Source organism: Lissotriton vulgaris, unplaced genomic scaffold (genome assembly GCF_964263255.1).
Source record: "Lissotriton vulgaris unplaced genomic scaffold, aLisVul1.2 SCAFFOLD_1529, whole genome shotgun sequence".
Lineage (NCBI taxonomy): Eukaryota > Metazoa > Chordata > Amphibia > Caudata > Salamandridae > Lissotriton > Lissotriton vulgaris.
The window spans coordinates 221,284-244,567 of NW_028246401.1; the positions used below are offsets into that span (position 1 = coordinate 221,284).

General features: G+C 47.8%; 1 protein-coding gene across 1 annotated transcript in view; it reads right to left on the reverse strand.

The window, feature by feature from the left end:
* Positions 1-19,854: 19,854 nt before the first annotated feature.
* The window catches only part of LOC147665964 (interleukin-1 receptor type 2-like), a 95,226-nt gene continuing 91,796 nt past the window's right edge, over positions 19,855-23,284 (reverse strand). The window contains exon 6 of the mRNA XM_086949374.1: positions 19,855-20,135. Coding sequence (XP_086805500.1) covers positions 20,101-20,135 — 35 coding nt within the window. The 3' untranslated portion in view covers positions 19,855-20,100. The remainder of the gene's footprint in view (positions 20,136-23,284) is intronic.

Consider the following 23,284-nt stretch of genomic DNA (forward strand, 5'->3'; position numbering starts at 1 on the left):
ATCCCCGTCCTGCCGGCCCACCAGCGTTACCTGCGGTTAATGGTGGGCCAGGAGCATTTTCAGTTTGCCGTGCTCCCCTTTGGCCTCACCAGCACCCCTCGGGTGTTTACGAAAGTGATGGCAGTGGCTGCAGCTCACCTGCGCAGGTCAGGTGTGTCAGTCTTCCCCTACCTCGACAACTGGCTGTTGAAGGCGGGCTCGCCCCAGGCAGGCATCACCCACCTTCAGACTTCGGCCAACCTCCTGCATTTGCTGGGGTTCTTCATCAATGTGCCAAAGTCGCACCAGAGTCTCTCTCAGAAGCTCCCTTTTATAGGAGCAGTTCTGGATTCAATGCGGTTTCGGGTTTATCCTCCCGAGCAGCGAGTCTGGGATATTCAGGCTATGATCCTGATCTTTCAGCCTCTATCCCGGGTTTCAGTCAGGATGACCCTCCGGCTCCTGGGCCTGATGGCCTCCTGCATCCTGCTAGTGGATCATACCAGATGACCTATGCTGCCTCTGCAGTGAGACCTGAAGTTCCAGTGGTCGCAGCATCAGGGCAACCTGTCCGATCACATTCAGATCTCGGAGGGCAATGCACAACACTTGCAGTGGTGGCTCACGAATCGCGATTGGGTCAATGGTAGATCCCTCTTCCTTCCCCAACCGGAGCACATAGTGGTGTCTGATGCGTCCCTCCTGGGATGGGGAGGCCACTTGGGAGAGGCGGAGATCAGAGACCTCTGGTCTCCGGCGGAGTCCCGGCTCCACATCACTCTTTTGGAGCTTCGAGTGATCAGACTGGCACTGAAGGCATTCCTTCCCTCTGTCCGGGGAAGTGTAGTGCAGGTGTTCACGAACATCACCACCTTCATGTGGTATTGCAACAAGCAGGGCGGGGTGGGGTCCTGGACCCTTTGTCAGGAGGCTCTGCGCCTATGGACATGGCTGGAACATCAGGGCATTATCTTGGTGGTTCAACACCTGGCAGGTTCTCTGAACGCCAGGGCTGACAAACTCAGCCGCCGGTGCTTGATGGATCACGAATGGCGTCTGAACTCCAACGTGGTGTAAGGTCTCTTTCTGCAGTGGGGAGAGCCTTGGTTAGATCTATTCACCACCAAAGAGAACGCGTAATGTCATCAATTGTGCGCGTCGGAATTTCCAAGGCGGCACTCGCTCAGCGACGTTTTTCGCCGTGAGTGGAGCTGCGGTCTGTTGTACGCCTTCCCGCCTATACCACTTCTGCCCAGAGAGCTGAAGAAGATCAGGCGCAACCGGGCCCAAGTCATTCTTGTGGCTCCAGATTGGGCACGAAGCTACTGGTATCCTGAGCTACTCAACCTGGCGATTGACCCCCCGATCCGACTGCCTCTTCAGGAGGATCTTCTGGGGACGGTCCTCCACCTGAACCTGTCCAGCCTCCACCTCCATGCGTAGGGATTGAGCGGTGACAGATGACTGCCTTCGATCTTCCTCCCGAAGTCTGTGATGTCATTCTGGCAGCCAGGCATCCCTCCACGGAAACGGTGTAAGCCTGCAGGTGGAACACGTTTGTGCCATGGTGCACAGATAAGGCTGTGGATCCTCTTTCTACCCCTCTTTCCAAAGTTCTTCTGTTCCTTCTTTCCTTTGCCCAGCAGGGCTCTGCTCTGGGCACTATCAAGGGTTATCTTTCTGCCATCTCCGCCTTTCTGCAACTTCCTGATTAGCCTTCTCTTTTTAAGTCCCCAGTTGTTAACCGTTTTCTGAAAGGCATCCTGCACATGTTTTCTTCTGTGTCCTTCATAATGCCTCAATGGGACTTATCCTTGTCTGGACATATCTGATGTGCGCTCCCTTTGAGCCTCTTCATAACTGTCCTTTGCGTCTTTTTACTCTAAAGACTGCTTTCCTGGTAGCTATCAACTCTGCCAGAAGAGTGAGTGAGCTCCAGGCCCTTTCTTCTAAACCTCCTTTCCTTTCTGTTCATCCGGACAAGGTGTTTCTAAGGAACCGTCCTTCCTTCTTGCCAAAGGTTGTTACACCCTTCCACATCAGGCAGACCATCGCTTTGCCCACCTTCTTTCCGCCTCCGCATCCTTCGAAAGAGGAGGAGAGGCTCCACCGTTTGGACCCAAAAGATGCGCTCTCATTTAATCTGAAACGCACACAGCAGTTCCGGGTGGATGACCAGCTCTTTGTTGGCTACGTGGATGACAAAAAAGATTGGGCCGTGCACAAATAGACCTTCTATCGGTGGGTCTTTCTCTGCATCAAAGCCTGGTACTCGTTGGCTGAGAAGGAGCCTCCTGTGGGGCTGCGTGCCCATTCCACCAGGGCAACAGCAGCCACTAGAGCCTTGGGACTCAGCGTTCCCTTGCAGGCACCTACGTGGGCCTCGCTGCACACGTTTACCAAGCATTACTGCTTTGATAGGCAAGTCCGGAGTGGCGGCTTCTTTGGCCGTTCTGCTCTCCCTGACTTTCTGGTGTAATCCTGTTCGCAGACCCACCACCGAGGTTTGTATTGCTGGGGTATCTATTCTAAGGTAAGGAATCTATCATTAACGTGTCTCTTTCAGATGCACAAGTTACTACTTGTGTAAGGATATACCTGTAAGAGACATTAGTTAGTGATAGATTCCTTACCGCCCCACCCATTCTTCCCGTTCTGAGAACTGATTACTAGGGTTATGGTCATCCCTTTCAGGGCCCGAGTTTCAATGCACCAGTGTTCATTATCTTGCATGGCTCTGTGTTCCTGGCACAGAAAGTTGTGTACCGAACTGATGCCAGCGTACATGGGTGGCGCCAAAGTAGTCTCCGTGACGCCATCTCGGCGCATACGACGCCAGCGACGGAAGCGGAGCCACACGACGTCACCTACTGACGCGCAGGGGTACTGCTAAGCAAAACTTTCCAGATCCAGTCTGACGCCTGGGGATATTCTCAGGTAAGGAATCTATCACTAACTAATGTCTCTTACAGATATATCGTTACACAAGTAGTAACTTGTGCACCAGTACCTATCTGAAGGTTTAGGTTTAGAGGAAGAGGATTGGGAGGGGGAGCACGATGCCTTGGAAATCCTTCAGCCCCAGGACATTGACTGGTATGAGGAGCTGCTTGATGCCGGTAGTTTGGACATCTCCCCAGATTATGGCATGCGGTCTCCCTCTAACCAGGCTAGGGAGGAGGGGGCATTGTTTGTTATGGTGGTTAGTAGGGCTGCGGACGTCCCGGACCTACAGCTCCCTTCTGTGGCAGTCAACACTGATGTCTTGATGAAGGTCCTGCAGACTGGTGTCTCTTCATTAGACTTCCTGCTGCCTTTTAACAAGCCCTTTGTGGGTATTTACTCATGGTAGAATGTTAAGCTTGTTGCTAGGTTGATGAAATGTTGTTCTTTGAAGTGAGGCAAATAAGACATTGGAGCTGGAAGAGAAGCTGGAGGTCTTGTTACCTTGTACTACCAATAAAGATTACCAACTTATTCCTGTTTTGGAGACATCTTTACATTGGCGACGAGGGAACAGTCTGTGCAGGGGACAGACATCAAGAACCTCCACCCCTGGATGATACCTGGATTTGGTATACATTTCAAATTCTCAAACAATTCAAGGATTTCACAGATATTACAAGATGCTTTGCTACTGGTATGTACTTTGTATCTGATGGATATCCACCTTTTCTTCTACCTATATTCCTACTTGTAAAATACCTATTGTCACTATAACATCTAACAAAAACAAAAAAAAAGAAATTCAACTTAGCTTTTACTTCAAACATCAGTAACTATATTCATTCTTATGTTGGATTTCCTTCTTACATCGACTTTCGATATTTTGTTGTAGAAATAATGCTAATTAACTTCACCACATGGTGCTCTGTGAAAAACAGGCTTTGTGTGCTGGTAAAAACAAACGTTATGCTCTGTGAAAAAGACTATTAAAAATGCGCAGAAATTGGCTGTGCGTTTTATTAGTGGTTCTTAAACATTATCGAAGGTGTTTACCGTTACACTTCACTAGCGGACTGCATTTTCCAAAAGTTGTAACGAGTGTCCACGTGAATCTGCATTTTCTGAAAGGCGCCGGCGGCTTCGGGCATCATATCCTAGCAACACTCTAACAATCTTGTGTGCCCAATCGCCTACTGAAGAGAACGCTGCGTGCGCAACGCGCGTAAGGTCAAAGATGTGACGTGTGTCTAGCGGCCATTTTAATTAGTTGGGAAGCAACTACACCAACTTCCTTGGAAAATACACCGCAATGCACAAACTTTCTGAAGAAATAAAAAACAACTTCCTTTAGAAATAAATCCACAACACGCTCGACGAACCTAAAGAGGCTTATTTCACGCTGTTATTTCAAGGTGACGATCTCGAAGTACTTGTGCTGCAAGAAGTTTCATTATCCATAAATCTTCAAAATATTCGTATTTCAAAGAGTCATGCAGCAGATTTTTGGTGATAAGAACAATGTTTTATGCATCCAAGACGATGTGCTAATTGTAGGAAAGAGAAGTGACCATCATGATAAGGTTTTGACTGAGGTCTTGAAACGTATGGAAAGTCGTGGATTGACTATAAAAAGAAAAATGTCAGTTGAAGAGAGATTGTGTGACCTATTTAGGACACGCGATATCAGGGTCGGGTATAAAACCAAAGAAAAGTATTGTCTCGGCTATTAATGATGCCCCTACTCCTCTCAACACGGATCAGTTGAAGTCCTTCCTAGGACTAGCCAAGTATTGTTCTAAATTCATAAGTGGGTTCTCAGAAATAGTGAAACCTTTGAGATGGTTAATGAAAAATGGAGTTGCATTTGAGTGGAATGAGATGTGCGAGAAAGCGTTCAAATGTGTGAAGAGTGGCATTTTACATGCACCTACTCTTGGACATTTCAATGTCAAGGCTAGGACTTTTGTCACTACCAATGCTAGTGCAGTGGGAATTAGGGCTGTATTGTCTCAAGTACATGATGGAGTTGAAAGAATTATTGGTTTTGTGTCTAGGAGACTTCAGGGAGCAGAAGTCTCATATTCTGTGATTGAGAGAGAAGCTCTAGTGTGCTGTTGGGGTATTAAGCATTTTCGATATTTTGTTTGTGGCTTACCTTTTAGGGTTCCCACCGATCACAAACCCCTAGTACACCTGTTTAAAGGAGGTAGAGGATTGGAAGGTAATGTGACTCCCAGAATTTCTAGGTGGATATTGTCTGTGCTTGAGTATAATTTTGAGATGGATTATAAGAAAGGTTTGAAAAATGTGGCAGCAGATTACCTATCTAGAATGCCGTGGATGCTGCTAGGGAGGATCTGGACGAAGGAGTGGAGGTGATTAGATGCAATGGGGAACAAGTATTTGATAAAGAAGAACGGGACAATGGTATGTCGAATGATGAGTTGTTGCTTCAGGTCATGAGTTGTGTATCAGAAGGATGGAGTAAAAAATGTTGTGAAGCTTTTATCACGTTGAAACCGAGTAAAGTGTAAATGAAGGGAAGTTATGGAGAAGGAACAAATTGGTGCCACCGACTAAATTGAGGAGCAAGATAATGAATATAGCGCACGAAGGACACTTAGGCAGGAATATGACCAAGTGGAGAATTCGGCAATCGTTCTGGTGGCCAGGAATGGACAATGATATTGAAGAGCTTGTCAAGGAATGTTACGCGTGTGCCAGGAGTGACAAAACAAAAGTTGTTAGGCAACCTCCTCTTGCTTGTATGGAATTTCCCAAACGTCCATGGGAGAAGCTAGCAATTGATTTTCTTGGTCCCATTTCTAAGTTGGGATCTCAAAGCAAATTTTTGATGGTCCTTGTGGATTACCATTCTAAATGGTTTGTTGTTGAATCTACTGATTGCATTGAGACAGAAAAAGTAATTGGTTTCATGGAAAGAGTATTCATGAATGAAGGGATACCAAAGACATTAGTGCCAGACAATGGAGTTCAGTAGGTCTCCAAAAGAATGTGAGTTTTTATGTAAAATGGGAATTAATCATGAGAGGGTTGCTTTGTTCAGGCCTCAGTCAAATGGTTAGGTCGACAGGATTAACCGCTTATTAATGGACAATATTCAACTTTCAATAGTGAATGGATTGGCATGGTCTGAGGAACTTAAGAAATTAGTGTGGTCATATAGTCATATAGAGTTACACCACATTCAATAACTGGGGTTTCCCTGTTTGTTTCTCTTAAAGGGCGTGAGCTGGGTGTGAATGAAGTTCCAGGGTGCCTAAAAAACAAAGAATGTGTGTGGGTGGATCGTGCTGCAGTGAAGATGGTGTAAAGAGACAACAGAGTGGCCACAAGTCACTACAACCTAAAGAAAGGAGTTAATGATTCCGATATAAAAGAGGGTGACTGGGTTGTGGTAAGAAGAGGGGGAATTGTTACCAAGGGAGAGAGTAAATTTACCCAACCTTTACAAGTAAAAACTGTAAAGACAACATTTCTTATCTTACGAATGGCTCTGCTTGGAGTTGTGGTAATGTTTCCAAATGCCATGCTCCTAAAGTTCTTTCATGATTGACGTGTTTTCCACATGGAATTTAAAGAAATTGTGTTTTCATTATTGTTCTATGTAAGGGGGGAGATATGTGGGGATTTACTCATGGTAGAAGGTTGAGCTTGTTGCTAGGTTGATGGAATGTTGTTCTTTGAAGTGAGGAAGATAAGACATTGGAGCTGGAAGAGAAACTGGAGGTCTTGTTACCTTGTACTACCAATAAAGATTACCAACTTATTCCTGTTTTGGAGACATCTTTACACCCTTAATGGACGTTGTCTGGGCACCTGGCTTTTCTGACTAGTCTGACTGGGATCCTGCTAATCAGGACCCCAGTCTATGTGCTTCTTCCCTAAATTGGACATGCTGAGTACTGAGGTACACTCCAGATTGACTAATGGGGATACCCTTGTAAGCCCCTAGTATATGGTACTAAGTTACCCAGGGCATAGGTACCCCATGGGTCTCCCATGGGCTGAAGCATGTATTATGCCACCCATGGAGGACCACTCAAATTGTGACTCCAAGCCTACCATTGCAGCCTGTGTAAGCTGGTGCTAGCACCAATTATGACAGATATAGTTTTCCTTATATCTGAGATCACTATACTTAAACCTATGTCACCCCTAAGGCAGGCCTTTTTTTCCTGAAGGCAGGGTGCTTGGATTGAAGTGTGAGGGTACTTCTGCATGAGTGGGACACAACTACGACCTCCGGAGTCCATTCTCCTGTGTTGTAAGTGAATCAGCCATTACGACCTATAGAGTGGCCATGCATCATTAAACGATGACTATCTTTAATTTAGCTGTAATGAACCCTGTCATGTTTGGTATCAAACATGTTGGAATCATTCCTCCACACCACAGACGTGGTGGGAGGTATGGAGTCCATGCAATGTAAAGCTTCTCCGGGAGACCCTCAGTGCTCCCAGTACCACTCTTCCAGAACCGGACAGCAAGCCAGGGCTACTGCCAGCCAGAGACCTGTTTCTGCCCTCCTCCTGCTGCTGCTGAGCCAAGCTCGAGCAGAAGAAGGCACAAAAATAGATAACCTGCCACTGGGAGGTGTGACCACCTCCCAGACTGGGTTTAGTGTATTGGTGCAAGATGTGGGTGCTTGCCCTGAGACTGCTCGAAGGGCACATTGGGTGCCCTCCTTGCATACTCCAGTTCAAACTAGTTTGGGGAGCTGTTGGAACCCGCTCTGGTGCAAAACTAGACAAAGGACTTGGGTGTATCTTCTGAATCGTCCCAATCCTTTCCTAAGGGTACTTAAGGGCTTGCCTGTGGGTCAGTCCATAGATTCATCATGGGACTAGATTCTTATCAGATACCACTTCAACTTCGACCATCTGGGTACTCTGGACCTCGCTGGACTTCGCATTGGAAACCGAGACTGCTCCTGGTCTTGTCGCCCTGCAAGTAAGCTGCAACGTCTGTGCCTGTGTTCCATACAGGTTCTTCATCGGGCCTGTGGACATCCAAGACACCCAAAGGAATCTCCCTTGGAGTGAAGGAGTCACTCTCCTGTATCTGCCGGAACGACAACGCAGCTGATCGGTCTGCTGATCCTGGGCTCCCACACACTCCGAAAGGCTCAGCAACACAGGTGGTGGTTCTGCAAATCCCTCGACACTTGACCTGTCTTCATACCGAGTTTGAGGCCAGTATCTCTCGTTGGAACTGCTGGAACATAACCCCTGTGCACCGCATTGACTTGCTGTGGCAAAGTCTTGTTGGTTGTCTCCTCCAAAGATCTTCGGGCTCCAAGAAGCTCCAACGTCCAGCAACTCCTACAGCCAAGATGTTCGTCATCACTGCTTCCTCTACATCTTCGGCCTTCATTAGTCTGCTGCTCGAGGTCCTCTTGTGACTCCTGTGCCTTCAGCCCTTGGGTCCTCTTTAGACTCTTCTTTGGCTCCAGTGGGCTCCCCTTCTTGCTCCAGCCTGCTGAAACTTACCTACTTGTGGTTAGTCACTTGGACCTTGCTGGTCCCGACATTGCTCCTTTTTCGGCAACTACGTGGTTTGCTGCTGCCAAGGCTTGTTGGTTACCCTGCCGGACACTGACCCCTTGGCTCTCGACATCTGACATGGGACAGCTTGTCGGCTCCTGGTCTTCTACAGCATCGCCTGGTCCACACAGCTGGACTTACAAGGGCACTGTCAACCTCTCCTGCATCTCTGACATCGGTGGGCATTTTTTGCCTCCAGGTCACACCTGAGTGGAATAGACTGTTCCCTCTGCTTGCAGGTACCTCTCATCTTGAATCCACCTTTGGGTTCCAACGGACTCCTTCATCTTCAACTCCAGCGGCATCTTTCCTGAAGTCTTCCATTGTGGTATGTGGCTGTTTCCGACATCACTTGACACCTATGCACCTGGCTTCCCTGGTGTAGGTATCCTGGTTCCTGGGGTATCCAGGTGTGGGGTGACTCTCTAACCTTTCAGCTTCCACAGGGTGTTTTAAGGGTCCGCTGGTAAGGGTCCTTTTACTTTAAAAGGATAGCCGTGACCTCCCTATAGACTAACATTGAGCACGCGGTTGTGTTCGCACTCTGCACACGACCTCCATGGGGTTCCTAGATACTCACTGTAGGAAGGTAGATATCTGACTATATGGTTACCCCCCACTTTTTGCCTAGTATTTCGCTGATTTTTGACTTAGCCTGGGCCCTGAATAGCAGGATCCCAGGCCAACTATCTGCTCTCCCTATAAAATGGACTCCATGTACTTTAGGTACATACTTGATTGTGTATTGGATCACCTTTGTGATCCCCTGTATAGTGTACCATAGGTACCCAGGGCATAGGTGCATCCAAGGCCTACCAGGGGCTGCAGCATGTATTATTCCACCCCTGGCTGGCCATCCAAACTGACACCACAGGCTGATCACTCAGCTTGGGTAAGGTGGTGTAATCACCCCTTACTTAGATATAGTATACCTATATCTACCCTTATATATATAGACACATATATACCTATAAGTCACTCCTATGGCAGGCCTTGACAATCCTGAAGGCAGAGGGCTTGGTTTTATGTGAGAGGGTGCCCTAGCATGAGCTGAGCTGAGCCCTTCTGCAGCTTTCGGAACCATCTCCTTATAGCTGTTCTATGATATAGCCATACCACATACTCTTAAATACATTATAATCCTCACGGTTAATGCTAACTTTGGTTTGGCTTTATCAAAACATGTTGTGTAAGGTGTCAAACACTTTGGAATACTAACCCCCGCAGTTCTGGCAGCGGGGGTAGCATTCCACCCTTCTAGAGGGAGAAGACATTTAGTTACTGCTTTACCCGGTTAAAGTTAAACAGAGCCTCAGCATCACAAAATTGATGCTTCTGCCACAGACACGAGTCTGACCTCCTGCTGCTGGACGAAACTCCAGCAAGGGAGGCCGGGACAATAGGTTTCCTGTCGAGGGAGGAGCTAGCACCTCCCCAGACAGCCCGTAGTGTATTGGGGCAGGGTGGTTTGAATAGAAACATGCTTTTCCAGACACTGCCTGGGGCACACATGGTGCTCCATGCATAGCCCGGTTCAAACCAGTTGCTGGGGCACTTCAGCCCCGCTCTGGCGCGAAACTGGACAAAGGGAAAGGGGTGTAACCACCCCCTTCTCATGTCCACCCATAGGAGGGACCTAGCAGGTAATCCAGCCCCTAAAATCAGTATAAAGATAGGAGCTGTGTCTAGAGACTTTGGATTAATCCTGGAAGAAACTTTGATACCAACTCTTGGACCTTCGACGTTCTATATCGACTAGAAGTCTCCCTTTTGGTCAACGAGTGACCACCCTGTGCAAACAGGCACCACCAGTAGCTTGCCGGTCTGCTTTGTCGATGCTCCCGCCGGATCTGGACGACTCAGCGACACAGGAACTGGACTCTCAAACTTCTCTGACTCCGACCCACATCCACAGCAAAGCTGAGACCCATGGCGGACCCGAGAGACGTGGGACCGGACATCCTGCATTTTGCTAACAGTGCAACTACCGAGGCACCCTCGCAGTTGTGCATTGGGGTTTGAGAAGCCCCAGACCAGAGTGCCATTTGCACCAAAGCTCAGCCCTCCACACTCCACGAGTCCCGCGTGGGGCCTGCTCCTGCATTTCAGCTCGACTTCTCTTCCCGGTTGCTAGCCCGTTGGCTAGTTAGCCCCCTGAAGACTTCTTTTTGAATTTACCCCACTGGCCTGGTTGCTCCAGGCTTGCTCCAGCTTCCCTCCAAAGGAGAAGCTCCCCAGACCTTGATGGTCTAACTCGAAGCCAATCTTCACTTCCTGCGTAGATTGCGGTTACCAAGGCTTGTTGGGTCCAATCCGGATACCGACACCGGAGTCAACTAGATCCTTCGTGGGACAGCTCGAATCCAGCTTCTGGTTGTCGTCGACGCCTCCTGGTCCTCGTGGCTGTAGAGACAAGCTTCACCTCTTCACCTGAATCAACTCGACATCGCCTGGTTCCTTCCTGGTCACTGGCTAGTGACCCAGACTCTGTTCCCTCTGCTTTCAGGTTCTTCTCATATCTGATCCACCCGGACACTTTTCATCTGGTCGCCTGCAGCACTTCCTTGCAGATCTCCATAGAAAACATCGACAAAACCAGACACGAAAAGACACCTATGCACCCGGCTTCCCTGGGTGAGGTAACTTGAGTACTCCGGTGCCTCCGTGGGTCTTGACTCTCGAAGTGTCCTAGTTTAAAGGGGTTTTACCGTAGTCCATCCGGAAGTGTCCTTAATCAGTAATTTTGTAACTTCTTAGTTCTCCATTATAAGTCAATGGTAACTCTTGACTGTGTTTAGACACTGCATGCGTCTCCCGTGGGTCTCCTACTTCCTAACCTTTGGTTGTCTAGTGTAGCTCCAGCGATTCCCTAGGCCTATTCACTATTTCTGAAGTGGTCCTTATACCACTTACTTAGTATATGGTTTGTGAGGCCCCTAGGGCAGAACTGTATGTGTGCAACTTATAGTATGCTTAATGAGTAACTTGTGATGTATTTTGATCTCTGACCTCATAAAGAGTTCAGAGGGGTTGTGTTAGAAATAAATACATATATATTTGATATATACCTTGTGTGGTGTCCTTTCATTTGGTACTCAAGGGATTATAATTGGTAAAACAGCTTGCTTTACATGCTCTCTGAAGTTTTAGCCTATGATTGCTGGTCCATGCTGCCACTAGGATAGCTTGTCTATAAGGTTGACTTTACAACCACCACCATCAATAAGGGTCGTTTAGACTGGTGCAAGTTGCCCACTAGAAAAGTGGACAGCATATGCCAGGCTAACTTTTCACACTCCACTAGGGTGGTTCCTTGGGTCCCCGGCTCTTCTACATCTTCTGGGTTCATTCTTGACTTGTCATGGTCTGTATTCCACTGCTTTAGTATGTGGTGTGGTCTCACCCTGTAGACCACTGTGTATTTGTGCTAATTACTTGTTCAATTTCCTAGGTATTGTGTGTATTGTGGTGTGGGTGACATCGTCCACGCAACTCTCTTGGAGCCGCAGGTGTTGCATCTGGTCCCATACCCTCCAGTCCCTGGACTGCGTGTGACGCCGGAGGAGATTCGTGATTTCCTCATTGCCATGAGGGCTCACTTCCCTCCGTTGAGGCCTGCCAGCATGCCTTCGGGCCCGCAGACCTGACTGGGGTCCAAACGAGTCGACGGCTTTGTCACCGGTGCCGTTGTCGACTTTGGTCCCGATGCAGCATCTAACACAATGTATTATCTCCAGGTAGGAGATAATACATTGTGTTAGTGAGTGTTTGTAATAAAATACCTATTTTTATAACTACACTGTGATTTTTTTTTCCATTTAACCTATAACACAAGATTAAGTATTGGTAAAGCGAGCTGCTTTACACTTCTTCTGAATTTAGCCTAAAGACTGCTCTCCACAGTTACCACTTAGAGAGCTTTCTAAGGTTGTCTATGTCCACTAAAATCACCATAAGGGTTTTCTGGATTAGTGCAGGTTGCTACAATAACACAAGTGGGCACCATATACTAAGCCAGAGTCTCACAGCGTTTTACAGTAGGCCATGAGCACTTTCAGTTTGCTGTTCTCCCCTTTGGTCTCACCAGTGCCCCATGGGTGTTCACCCAGGTGATTGCGGTGGGCGCAGCTCATCTGCGGAGTTAAGGGGTTCCAGTCCTTCCCTATCTCGATGACTGGTTGTTGAAAGCTGGCTCATCCCAGGCAATCGTCTCCAGACTGTCAAACCTCTTGCATTTGCAGGAGTTCACTATCAAAGTGCCGAGGTCACACCTGTCTCTCCCTCAGACGCTCCTCTTCATCGGAGCAGTTCTGGGCACGGTGCAGTTTTGGGCTTACCCTTCTGGAGTCCAGGATATTCCGGCAATGATACCGATATTTCAGCCTCTATCCTGGATTGTTAACTTTCCTGATCTGCTTACCCTTCAAGCCAATGTATGGCTGCTCCTTGCGTCTCCTGGCCTTAAACATTGTCTTCCTTCGGAATTTTAGGCTGGCTTGTTGGATGGATGAACTACAGGCACTTTCAATGTAACCACTCTATACCACCATTTTTCCCAGGCAATAGTGATGCTAAGGATCTAGGCGTTCTTCCATAAAGTTGTAACTCCCTTCCACATTGAAGAATCCATCGCTCCACCAGCGTTCTTTGCTACCCCTTACCTCTCAAAGGAGCAGAGGATCCATTGGTTATACTCCATGGTGGTGTGGAGTGCAAAAAAACAATGGATTTGGGCCCAGATCTTTGGACTGGGGTGAATGTGTGACATTGATCCACATTCTGTCCATCACCTGTTTTGTTTGCATATACTCCATTCAAGTCTTTAGGCTTTTACATTTATTGTTCCAAGTACCATCAATAGACAATCACCATTTTGTGGAGTGTCTTTAGCAAAGAAAGGGAAAGTTGTGGATAGGAGGACCTTGTTGAGGTGGATAGTCCTTTGCATAAGATCTATTACGCACTGGCCAAGTTGCAGCCTCCAGAAGTTCTGAGTGCTCATTCTACTAAGATCAAGGCTGCTACAACTGCATTAGGATGTGGAGTGCCTGCCTTGTTTTCGTCAGCAGTACCCCTGGGCGTCGGTAGGCGTCGTCTGCGGCTCTGCGTCCGTCGTCTGCGTCATGATCGCCGAGATGAGTCATCGGAGTACTTAGATGCCGCCCTAGCGCGCGGACGTCAGTTCTTTTTTCTGCGCCAGCAAGCGCAGATCCGGGAAGAGCTAGTACCCTAGTCCCTTTTTGACTACCTTTTTGGCCTATTTTGGTTACCTTTTTTGAGTCGATTCGACTCCTGGTGCCGGTAGGGATGCCTGGATTCAAACCATGCTACGCCTGTCACCGGGGACTGACCCCCACCGTCGGTATCTACTGACACCTGGCCGACCACGACAAGTCGTGCCCCGACTGCCCAGCCTTGACGTCGAAGGCTATGCGGGAGTGGTCCCACAAGCTCCTCTAGGTCCGGCTGTCGGCTCTGTGCCGCTCGAGGAGAAAGTCGAGGGGCCGGTCGCGGAGCAGGAGCCTACACCGTTCGTCGGGCTCCAAGTCCTCGCATTCAGGTAAGCCGAGGCACTCCAAGAAGTCGAAGAAGCGGCTTCGCTCTTCTGACTCCCCTCGCCGGTCGCACGACCCGGCCGAGGGTGTGGGTGACACCGTCCACGCAGCTCTGCTGGAGCCGCAGGCGTTGCATCTGGTCCCATACCCTCCAGTCCCTGGACTGCGTGCGACGCCGGAGGAGATTCGTGATTTCCTCATTGAGGGCTCACTTCCCTCCGTTGAGGCCTGCCAGCATGTATTCGGGCCCGCAGACCTGACTGGGGTCCTAACAAGTCGACGGCTTTGTCACCGGTGCCGTCGTCGACTTTGGTCCCGATGCAGCAGGCCCCCGTGGGATCCGGCCTGGATCCCGGTCGACACCAGTTGACCTCACAACTCCTCCACTGGTGCCGACCCCTATGACCTACCTTGCCATATTGCATACATCACTTGTTTTGTTATATGTTTGTCTTCTAATGGCTTTTAATGTTTATGTACTATTAGTAATTCAATGTAAAAGACATATTTGCATACAATGAATATTTTCAAAAAAATGAAAACAGAAATTCTCAGGATAAAATAAATATATACAAAAGAATGCTTATAACTTGGTGAGTGGTGAGTTTATCTGTTAGTATATGTTGGTAATCATATTATTTGTGGTTTATTACATTTGTGTTGTCACTTGACTATAGACCTTTACCAAATAGCCGACCCCTATGGTGTCACTCCCGGCACCGTCTTCGGCCGCCGCCCCCGGTCTCAGCCCAAGTCCGGCGTCGGAGCGGAGGACTGGGAGGGGTCTGAAGACCCTCTGGCACGACAATGCCAGTTAAATCAGGACTGGGCAGATGAGCTGGGCGGGGCCAGTGGTCTTGACACTTCGCCTGACACTGGCTTCATCTCTCCTCCCTCTGTTGCTACTGAGGAGGGTGCTACTTATGGTGTGGTGTTGCGCAGGGCAGCCAAGGCGTTGGCTCTTGAGCTCCCTGCTGTGGCCGTGAGGGCTAAACTCCTCACCGAGGTGCTTCAGCCACCAGTAAGCTCTTTGGAGCCTCTGCTGCCGTTTAATGAGGCCCTCACGGACGTTCTGCTGGGCACTTGGTCCAAGCCCTCCACAGTGTCCCCCCTGTGGATCGGAACATGGCCCGACGCCACCGGCTGGCTCCGGGTGACCCCTGCTTTCTGTCCGTACACCCCACCCCTGAGAGTCTGGTGATCCAGGCCTCTACGGCCCAGGCCGCATTCCCAACTGCTCCTCCAGATCGGGAATCCAAAAGGTTTGACCAGTTTGGGAAGAAACTGTTCTCCTCACTTAGTCTAGGATTGCGATTTAGCAACACAGCTTGCCTTTTGGGCTGTTACACCCACTCTTTGTGGAATACGGTTACAGACGTGCTGCCCCAGTGTCTCGAGGAGGCCCAGGCACGGCTCACCCAAGCTCTTGCTGAGGGGCGGGATGCAGCATGTTATTCCATCAGATGTGGACTTGATACCACGGACTCGCTTGGCAGGGCGATTTCCACGACGGTGGCGATCCGCAAATTTTTCAGGGGATGTCCAGTCCACGCTCATGGACATGCCCTACGATGGGTGTCGCCTTTTTGGCAACAAAGCAAGCAGTGCGCTTGAGCGTTTCAAGGACTCCAGGGCTATGGCCAAGTCCTTGGGCCTGTCGGGTCAGCACCAGAAAACTTCTGCTTTTCGCCCCTTTCGTGGCCAAGGAAGGGGCGACCTCACATGTACCAACCTCAAGGGCGGTCGCGGATGTGGTAACCGCCGTGGCGGTGCAAGGGGGCAGAGGCCTGATCAGTCCACATCCACTCCCGCAGCATCTGTCTCAAAGCTTTCCTAATCCGAGCTTTCAGGCCCATTCAATGCCAGTGGGGGCAGGGTTCGCCATCACCTCCTCCACTGTTGTACCATCACTTCGGACAGGTGGGTGCTGCAAATCGTCTGAAGGGGCTACTCCCTCCCCTTCGAGGCAACCCCTCCAGCCATGCCACCACAGTGCCCCCACATGTCGGGGGATCATTTGCAACTTCTGCAGGAGGAAGTTACGGCCCGCATGGCGAAGGGGCCATCGAGCACGTTCCAGGGCCAGAAGTAGGACATGGTTGTTACTTCCACTACTTTCTGGTTCCCAAGAAGGGCAAAGGGGGCCTACGCCCTATCTTGGAACTCCGGAGCATCAACGGCTTCCTCCAGAAGGAGAAGTTCAAGATGCTGACTTTAGCTCAGGTCCTGGCTGCCCTGGACCCTGGTGACTGGATGGTTGTGTTGGACTTGCAGGATGCATGTTTCCACATTTCCGTCCTGCCGGCCCACCGGCGCTACCTGCGGTTCACGGTAGACCACGAGCACTTTCAGTTTACCCTGCTCCCCTTCAGCCTCACCAGCGCTCCTCGGGTGTTCACAAATGTGACGGCGGTGGTCGCAGCTCATCTGCGCAGATTAGGAGTTCCAGTCTTCCCCTAGCTCGACAACTGGTTGTTGAAGGCGGGCTCGCCCCAGATAGTCGTCTCCCACCTCCAGACTACGGCCTATCTCCTGCACTCGCTGGGGTTCTCCATCAACGTGCCGAAGTCACACTTGAGTCCCTCTCAGAAGCTCCTCTTCATCGGAGCGGTTCTGGACTCAGCGCAGTTTCGGGTTTCTCAGAGTTGACACTGCTTAGACCATGATCGAGGCAGTGACCCAGAGCCTTCTGCGTTTGACCCACTTAGCATTCTTCCTCTACCAGGCAGAACTCGTACTCTACATTCATTATTCGGGTCAGTCTGTGACAATAATTATGATGCAGCTGATGAAATTGCCCATCCATATAATGAGGACAAGTGGCATGATGATCTCGGGGATGCTAGGGGTCTTGAAGCCCTTGCTAACTCAGGCCTTATCTCACTCTAGACTCTGCCACCGAAGAGTGCATCTTTTGTGGTGGTCTTGTGGAGGGGGGCTGAAGTTTTCAACCTCCAGCTTCCATACCTTGGAAGTTAAAACCATTGTCTTGACTGAAATGCTCCATCCAGGGCCAGTACTGAGCCCCTACTACCTTTTAATGAGACACTCGCTGATCCCTTCCTAGAGGCCTGGGCCAAACCTTGCTCTGGCCCCCCATTCATTCAACAGATTGCGAGGCATCATCGGTCTGCCCCTGGGGCCCCTGCTTTTTTGTCCCAGTACCCCTCTCCTGATGGCTTGGTGGTGCAAGCTTTCCCTAGTCAGATTAACCCAAGCACTTTTCCGACTACTCCCCGGGTACGGAATCCAAGAGTGGAGACCTTTCAGAAGAGTGTTCTCTCATTCACCAGCTTGGCCCTCCGGTCTGTTAATACAGCTACATGCTGGGCCTCTATTCCTACACCCTCTGGAACTCAGTTGCTCAGGTCCTCCAGGTGTTCCAGAGGACCTTTGCCATGTTCTAACACAGGCCGTACAGGATGGCTAGGATGCCGCCAAGTTCAGTACCACTCCACCTCACCTTCAATGATCCCCAGAATGATTGATGGTGGAGAATCTGCCCATATTACGTGCTGTGTTCTAACACACTGTTGACCCTGTTGGTCAAAAGAGTTCCCATGCCTGAAGGTGGGTGTGGATTTAATTCTCACTACTTTCTGGTGCCTATGAAGGGACAGAGGCCTTCGTCCTATTTTAGACCTGTGCCTTTTCAAAGCCTTCCTCCGGGGGGGCAGAAGTTCAAAATGCTCCCCCTTTCCAAGGTCTTGCCTGGCCTCACCACAAGATACTGGATGGTGGTCTTTGGACCTGCAGGAGGCCTATTTACATGTACTCGTCCTGTGCTACCTGCGGTTCGTGGTGGGACTGGAGCATTTTCAGTTTGCTGTCCTCCTTTTGGTCTCACCAGTACCTCTCTAGCACTGCGTTGGCATACAGAGAACCTGTTCCACTATATGTAGAAAAGTAGACATCTTCCCAATCCTAAAGGGCATCTCAATCTAGGAGTGGTACGGGTTATCTTCGCACCCTCAGCAGACTCTTTGCTACTTCTGGAAACATTCAATGTCCAGCCTTCTGCACTCTAGAGTTTTCCTCCCACAGGTGTCTAGGAGATACGTTCTGCCTTGGATGGAACCCTGGTCTCCGATATGCTTTACTGCAGGTCCTGAAGAAGGTACGGTAGGAATAAGCCCAGGTGAAGCCAAATGGGTCTCTGAGAATCTGGTACTTTGAACTGCTGCCTGAGCATCTGCTATCCAGTTTTGACTTCATCTGTGAGAGGATCTTCCAGCCTAACAGCAGTGTAGGGTGTGCCCTCTTAAATGCCACAATGTATAGCCCTCTATGCTTGGAGATTGAGCTCGACCAACTGAGTGATTTTTGTCTTCCATTGGTTTTGAACTACTGTATGAAATGTTGGCATCCTACCACCCTTCCACAGGGGCCATTTATCACCTTGTATGAGGAGAGAGACGTTGAAACTTTCTGATGATCTCCAATTTCTTTTGACTTTGATGCAGCAAAGCTTTGGTGTGAGCACAGTTAAAGGTTACTTATCTGATACAGACATCTAGCTACAGATTCCTTATCTTAGAATTTCCCAAGCAAAACCCTTGCATGCCAATAGGTGGTGTTGGTCGGCTCAGTGTAACTTCTTCTGCGTCACACCCGCCAGAAGATACGTCCGCATTGAAGGAGGCTGGCTCAGTTTATAGTGTCCACCTATGGTGAGGCACTGTGCACAGAGTCTAGGCTACCCCTAGTGATGGTGTTTAGGTCCCTAAAAACCAGAGCTCTCATCAGTAGCTGTGGAGAGCAGCTTGAGCTTATTCAGGAGGGGCGTAAATCTAGTGCATTCACCACTATAGTCCATCCGTAAGCTTTTCACACAAGAAAGAACCACACCAGGTGAGTATAAAAATACTGTGTATTTATTAGTACACACTAGACGCTAACTTGGTATATCTCTTACCTGGAGATATAGACTGCACACAAATACTTCAGAAATAGGAAAGTAGCATAGAAAATCACATAGGACCCACCCGGGGGGCTGAACCATATACTAAAATATTCTACTGGGGCTGTAGTTAAGATAATGTCACAGCTGTCGATTCTTACACGTACCAGTGTTGTTGGAGGGAGCATCTTCATTTGACCTTGGATGCCAGGCTGGACATACAATTTGGTCACGAAACTAGACCACCCAGGATTATACAGTCGTCCCTGAAATACTCCTGTAAAAATCTTGGCCTAGAAGATAAAAGTCTGCGTTCTAATGTCACAATATTTCACCTTTGCTCCATCTAAGAATAACCGACCCCACGTGGGTAAATCTGATTCACTTTTTCTAAGCGCTTTCATCTCAGAGCCCCGTTTTTTAGTTTCTCGTTGGATCAGTGGTTTAAATGGGCCGGTACTGTCCGGTACGGAGTACCGGAACTTTTTTATTTTTGGAGGGAGAGTAAAGGCACTTCTCAAGAGAAATGCTATACTTTTAATTGGAGAGTACCTGCACTTCTCAGAAACAAGCAGGTACTCCGGTACAGAGTACCTGCACTTCTATTTTTTTCATTTCAAGCACTGCATTGGACATTGGTAGACCCCCTCCAGGACCACTCGTCAAAGGATCTCCTGTCCAAGGTGGTGCTGGCACTGCAAACTGGAGCAAAGGTACCTTCCCTACTGCACGTTCAGCTCTAAGAAAATCCACCCCTTCTGGGACGAGATACAAGGAGAACCTTAAAGTACCTTTTCCCTGCCTATCTCAGAACGCCCGCATACACTCAGAGGAACTTTCACAACTTGGTTGCGCTCTCCCCTTGTTAGCGGTAGCATCGAAGGAGTACTTAGCAACTGAAAAAATAAATCACAAACTTTATTTTATTTAAATTGAGCATGTATAGCAAGAGTTGTTATGCATATGGAGAACATCAAAAACATGGAAGCGACATGAAGAGGACCTTCCATAGATTCATTGGTTACAAGCTCGCCTAGAAAAGGCATTAAAATGTATAGAATTGGTGATGGCTTTCATTTCATCTCTAGGGCGGAGCATCACAGGGAAGAAGCTGGCTACAGCTGCCGGGTCCTTTGCCAGTCGAGGTGACGTCTTACATTGGCACCTCTCTGGTGCACTTCCGGTTTCCTGAAAGTAACACGGACACCTTCAGTTAATATTATTGACTTGTACAACTGTGGAAAATAAATGTGATGGAAGAATGCAAAAATTATTATTAGATTGGCAAATATTCTAGGAATAATCCATTGTTTTTGGTCTATGAAATACAGACCGGAACCAGTTGTATGCAAATAAGCATTGTCCCGCAGAGGGGGTCAGTACCAGGGATACTTGAATTAGGCGGCAGGGTAGGGCCAAATTATGTGGCATGGTTGAGTAAAGTTGTGGCAAGGAAAGGCAAAATTTGAAGCTTAATGCAGCACATTTTGTGTTACTTTTGCCTCGTTATTTTGGCATTTTTACAAATGTTAACACTTTCTGGGCAAACGTTTCACCTCATAAGTACCACTTTGACACCCACATACAGAAACCAGCAATAAAAAGTTGTGAAGGGCCTTCCACTACGCCATAACATGTTGCTGTGTTTCTAGTAACTTTTTGCTGAAATCTGCTGACTATGTAAGAGATGATGGAGTATGTGGCAAAAGCGGCAAATTCATATCATGCCGAAAACGCCACAAATTCGCATGATTCCAGTGGCCCTGGTCAACACAAACCAATCTGCCAGATGTTTCACCTGACCGGAAGCACAGGGCATAGCAATTAAACCTGCTCTTGTTGGAGATCTCTTCTTCTAGCACTCATGCAGCATAGTGCTTTTTTATGTCCTTACAAAGTTGTTCACAGAGCCCCCCCCCCCCCCCATGTGTTTAAGCTATTCCACATTTTCACGAAAGGTTAGGTTAGCCTTTTCTATAATTCCATCAGTATCATGTAAAGTTTAGTCATCTCCCTCCTATTACTTGATTATGTATTTTTGCCTATTTGACTAATCCTTGTTCACCTCTATTGTTTACCATTTGTACTAGAACTATCTTCCATGTTCCTGTAAAGTGCTCGGTCACCCCACTGAGTCTTACCAATGCCTTTATTCCCTCCTTTTCTCTATTGTTTTCTTGCGCACTACAAATAACTCTAGTTTTTTTTAGTTTTTCCTTTTTCTATATTGCTTTCATGTGCACTACAAATACCTCTCGTTGTTTTTTCTCTTTTTCTATATTGTTTTCTTGTGCAGTACAAATACCTCTAGTTTTTACATTTTTCTGTTTCCTTGTGCACTACAAATATCTCTCGTTTTAGGTCGAGCGACCTATCTCAATGCGCATGGGCATTGAGAGGGAGCTCGATATATAGCGTCTTAAACAGACTTTACCTAACTGGGCGATTTGGTACTGTGCCCGTGGCTTTTAGGTCAATGCGCAAGCGCATTGACCTAAAATGCGCGTGCACAGCACCAAATCGCCGGCTGTTCCCTCAGCCGCACTCCTCCCACACCTTTGAAGTGAAGCTTAGCTTCACTTTAAAGGCCCCTGCTGCTTAACACCCTCTCCCCGCTCCGCCCCCTCCCCTGCCCGCTGTGTCGCATTTCTCCCCGCCCCCCCTTCTCTGCCTTCAATCCGTCTTGAAAACCATTTTCTGTTTAAAACGTCTCGAGAGAAATTACATTGGAAACTGGGGATAGTAGTACGGCTTTAAAAGGACAATTACAAGTACTGACATTGTAATAATTTTCAACCTTTACAGGTCTCATACTAAATAATCTCTGTAATATAAATGATTGTGCATAAATATGACAGTGCACATCTAGTCACACATTGTTACTGAAGGAGGTAATCGGGCTACTACCGGACCGTATCGAACACTTAATCACAGTTATTTGCAGTATTTTGTTCACATTCCAAACTTTTATTCTCCAGATTTAAAAAATCCTGCATGAAATTCAAGTACAGTTTTCATGAATCCTGTGGAAGTCCGGGTCAGAACTCCCAGTGGGCTCTCTGCACTTGCACACAAAACCAAAAGATCTGTTCATATTGAGTGAAAGAAACAAATCATTTGAAGAATTAACCTATACAAACTGGATCAAAACAAGTAGCATACACGTTTGCAGATCTTGAATTTCTAAAATACAGCCCCTTTAGAACTGTAGCCTGGAAACAAGTGATCAGTTGCCTCTGAATTAATGCGTGATGTAACGTTTCCTTTTGAAACGCACAATTTATCCAGGATTGATGTCAGAAATGTTTGTTTATTGCATTTTTAGAGCACAACATATTCCTTTGGTATTCAATGCTACATTGGATGGTTCTAGATCAGGCTTCTCCAACGAGTAGCTCTTCCGCTTCCTGTAAGTAACTCTCCTGTGTGCAGCTCCGCTTTCTAAATTAGAAGCGTTTTATTGGTTGTATACCATACTTCGAAATTGTGTTTTCAAAAAGATAATGTGAACATCTAAGCTTCAGTGCCTCAACACATGCTGCCGAGATGGTTGCTGCTTTGAAGGCATGGAGATCTCTGACAGGCTCCAGCCCGCCTGAGCAGAGAGCATATCTCTCTGCTGCTCTGGCTGAACTAAGTAAAGCCTGCAAAACGCTACATTTGCTCCTTTTCAGTGTATTTGCGTAATATGGGCATGTGCATCACTGGAAACAGTACCATCCCTTGACATTTCGAACACTATTGCTCTTGTAGCAGCCCATGATTAATATACTTACTATATGGATTGGGGGGGGGGGTTGTTTTTTCAGCATTCTGTTTCCCAAAATATGAAATCAGCTTCTGCTGACTCTGCAGCAGATTACAAAAAGAAAATCTGCCTTTTTGGAAAAACCTTAGGACTTTACTCTTTAGGTAGTTTTTGTTCAAATCGCCTCAATTTCTCTTACGCTAAACTAGTCGTTTTTAGTGCCAAGACTGATGTGGCCCTCATTACAAATTGGCAGTTAAAAACCCTGTTATTTCTCTCCGCCAGAATTGCCTTTAACTGGAGTCCTAATAAATCTAGGGATTGGGGATAACGAAAAGGTTTTGGGAAATAAGATGCAGAATCAGTGATTCTGCGCCGATGTCGGTATTATTTTTATCCTGAAACACAGTTATAGTAAGCACTTTTTTTTGGGTGCACGTTGTAAATTAAATCCACACCAACTGATCATCAGTAAAATTAAGACGTGTTACTGCAAAAACTTTAAATAATAATATAATCTAGATCATATGAAACAATTGTAGATTGACTTCACTGACAAATTCATTATAAGAGTACCCTTCAACTAATT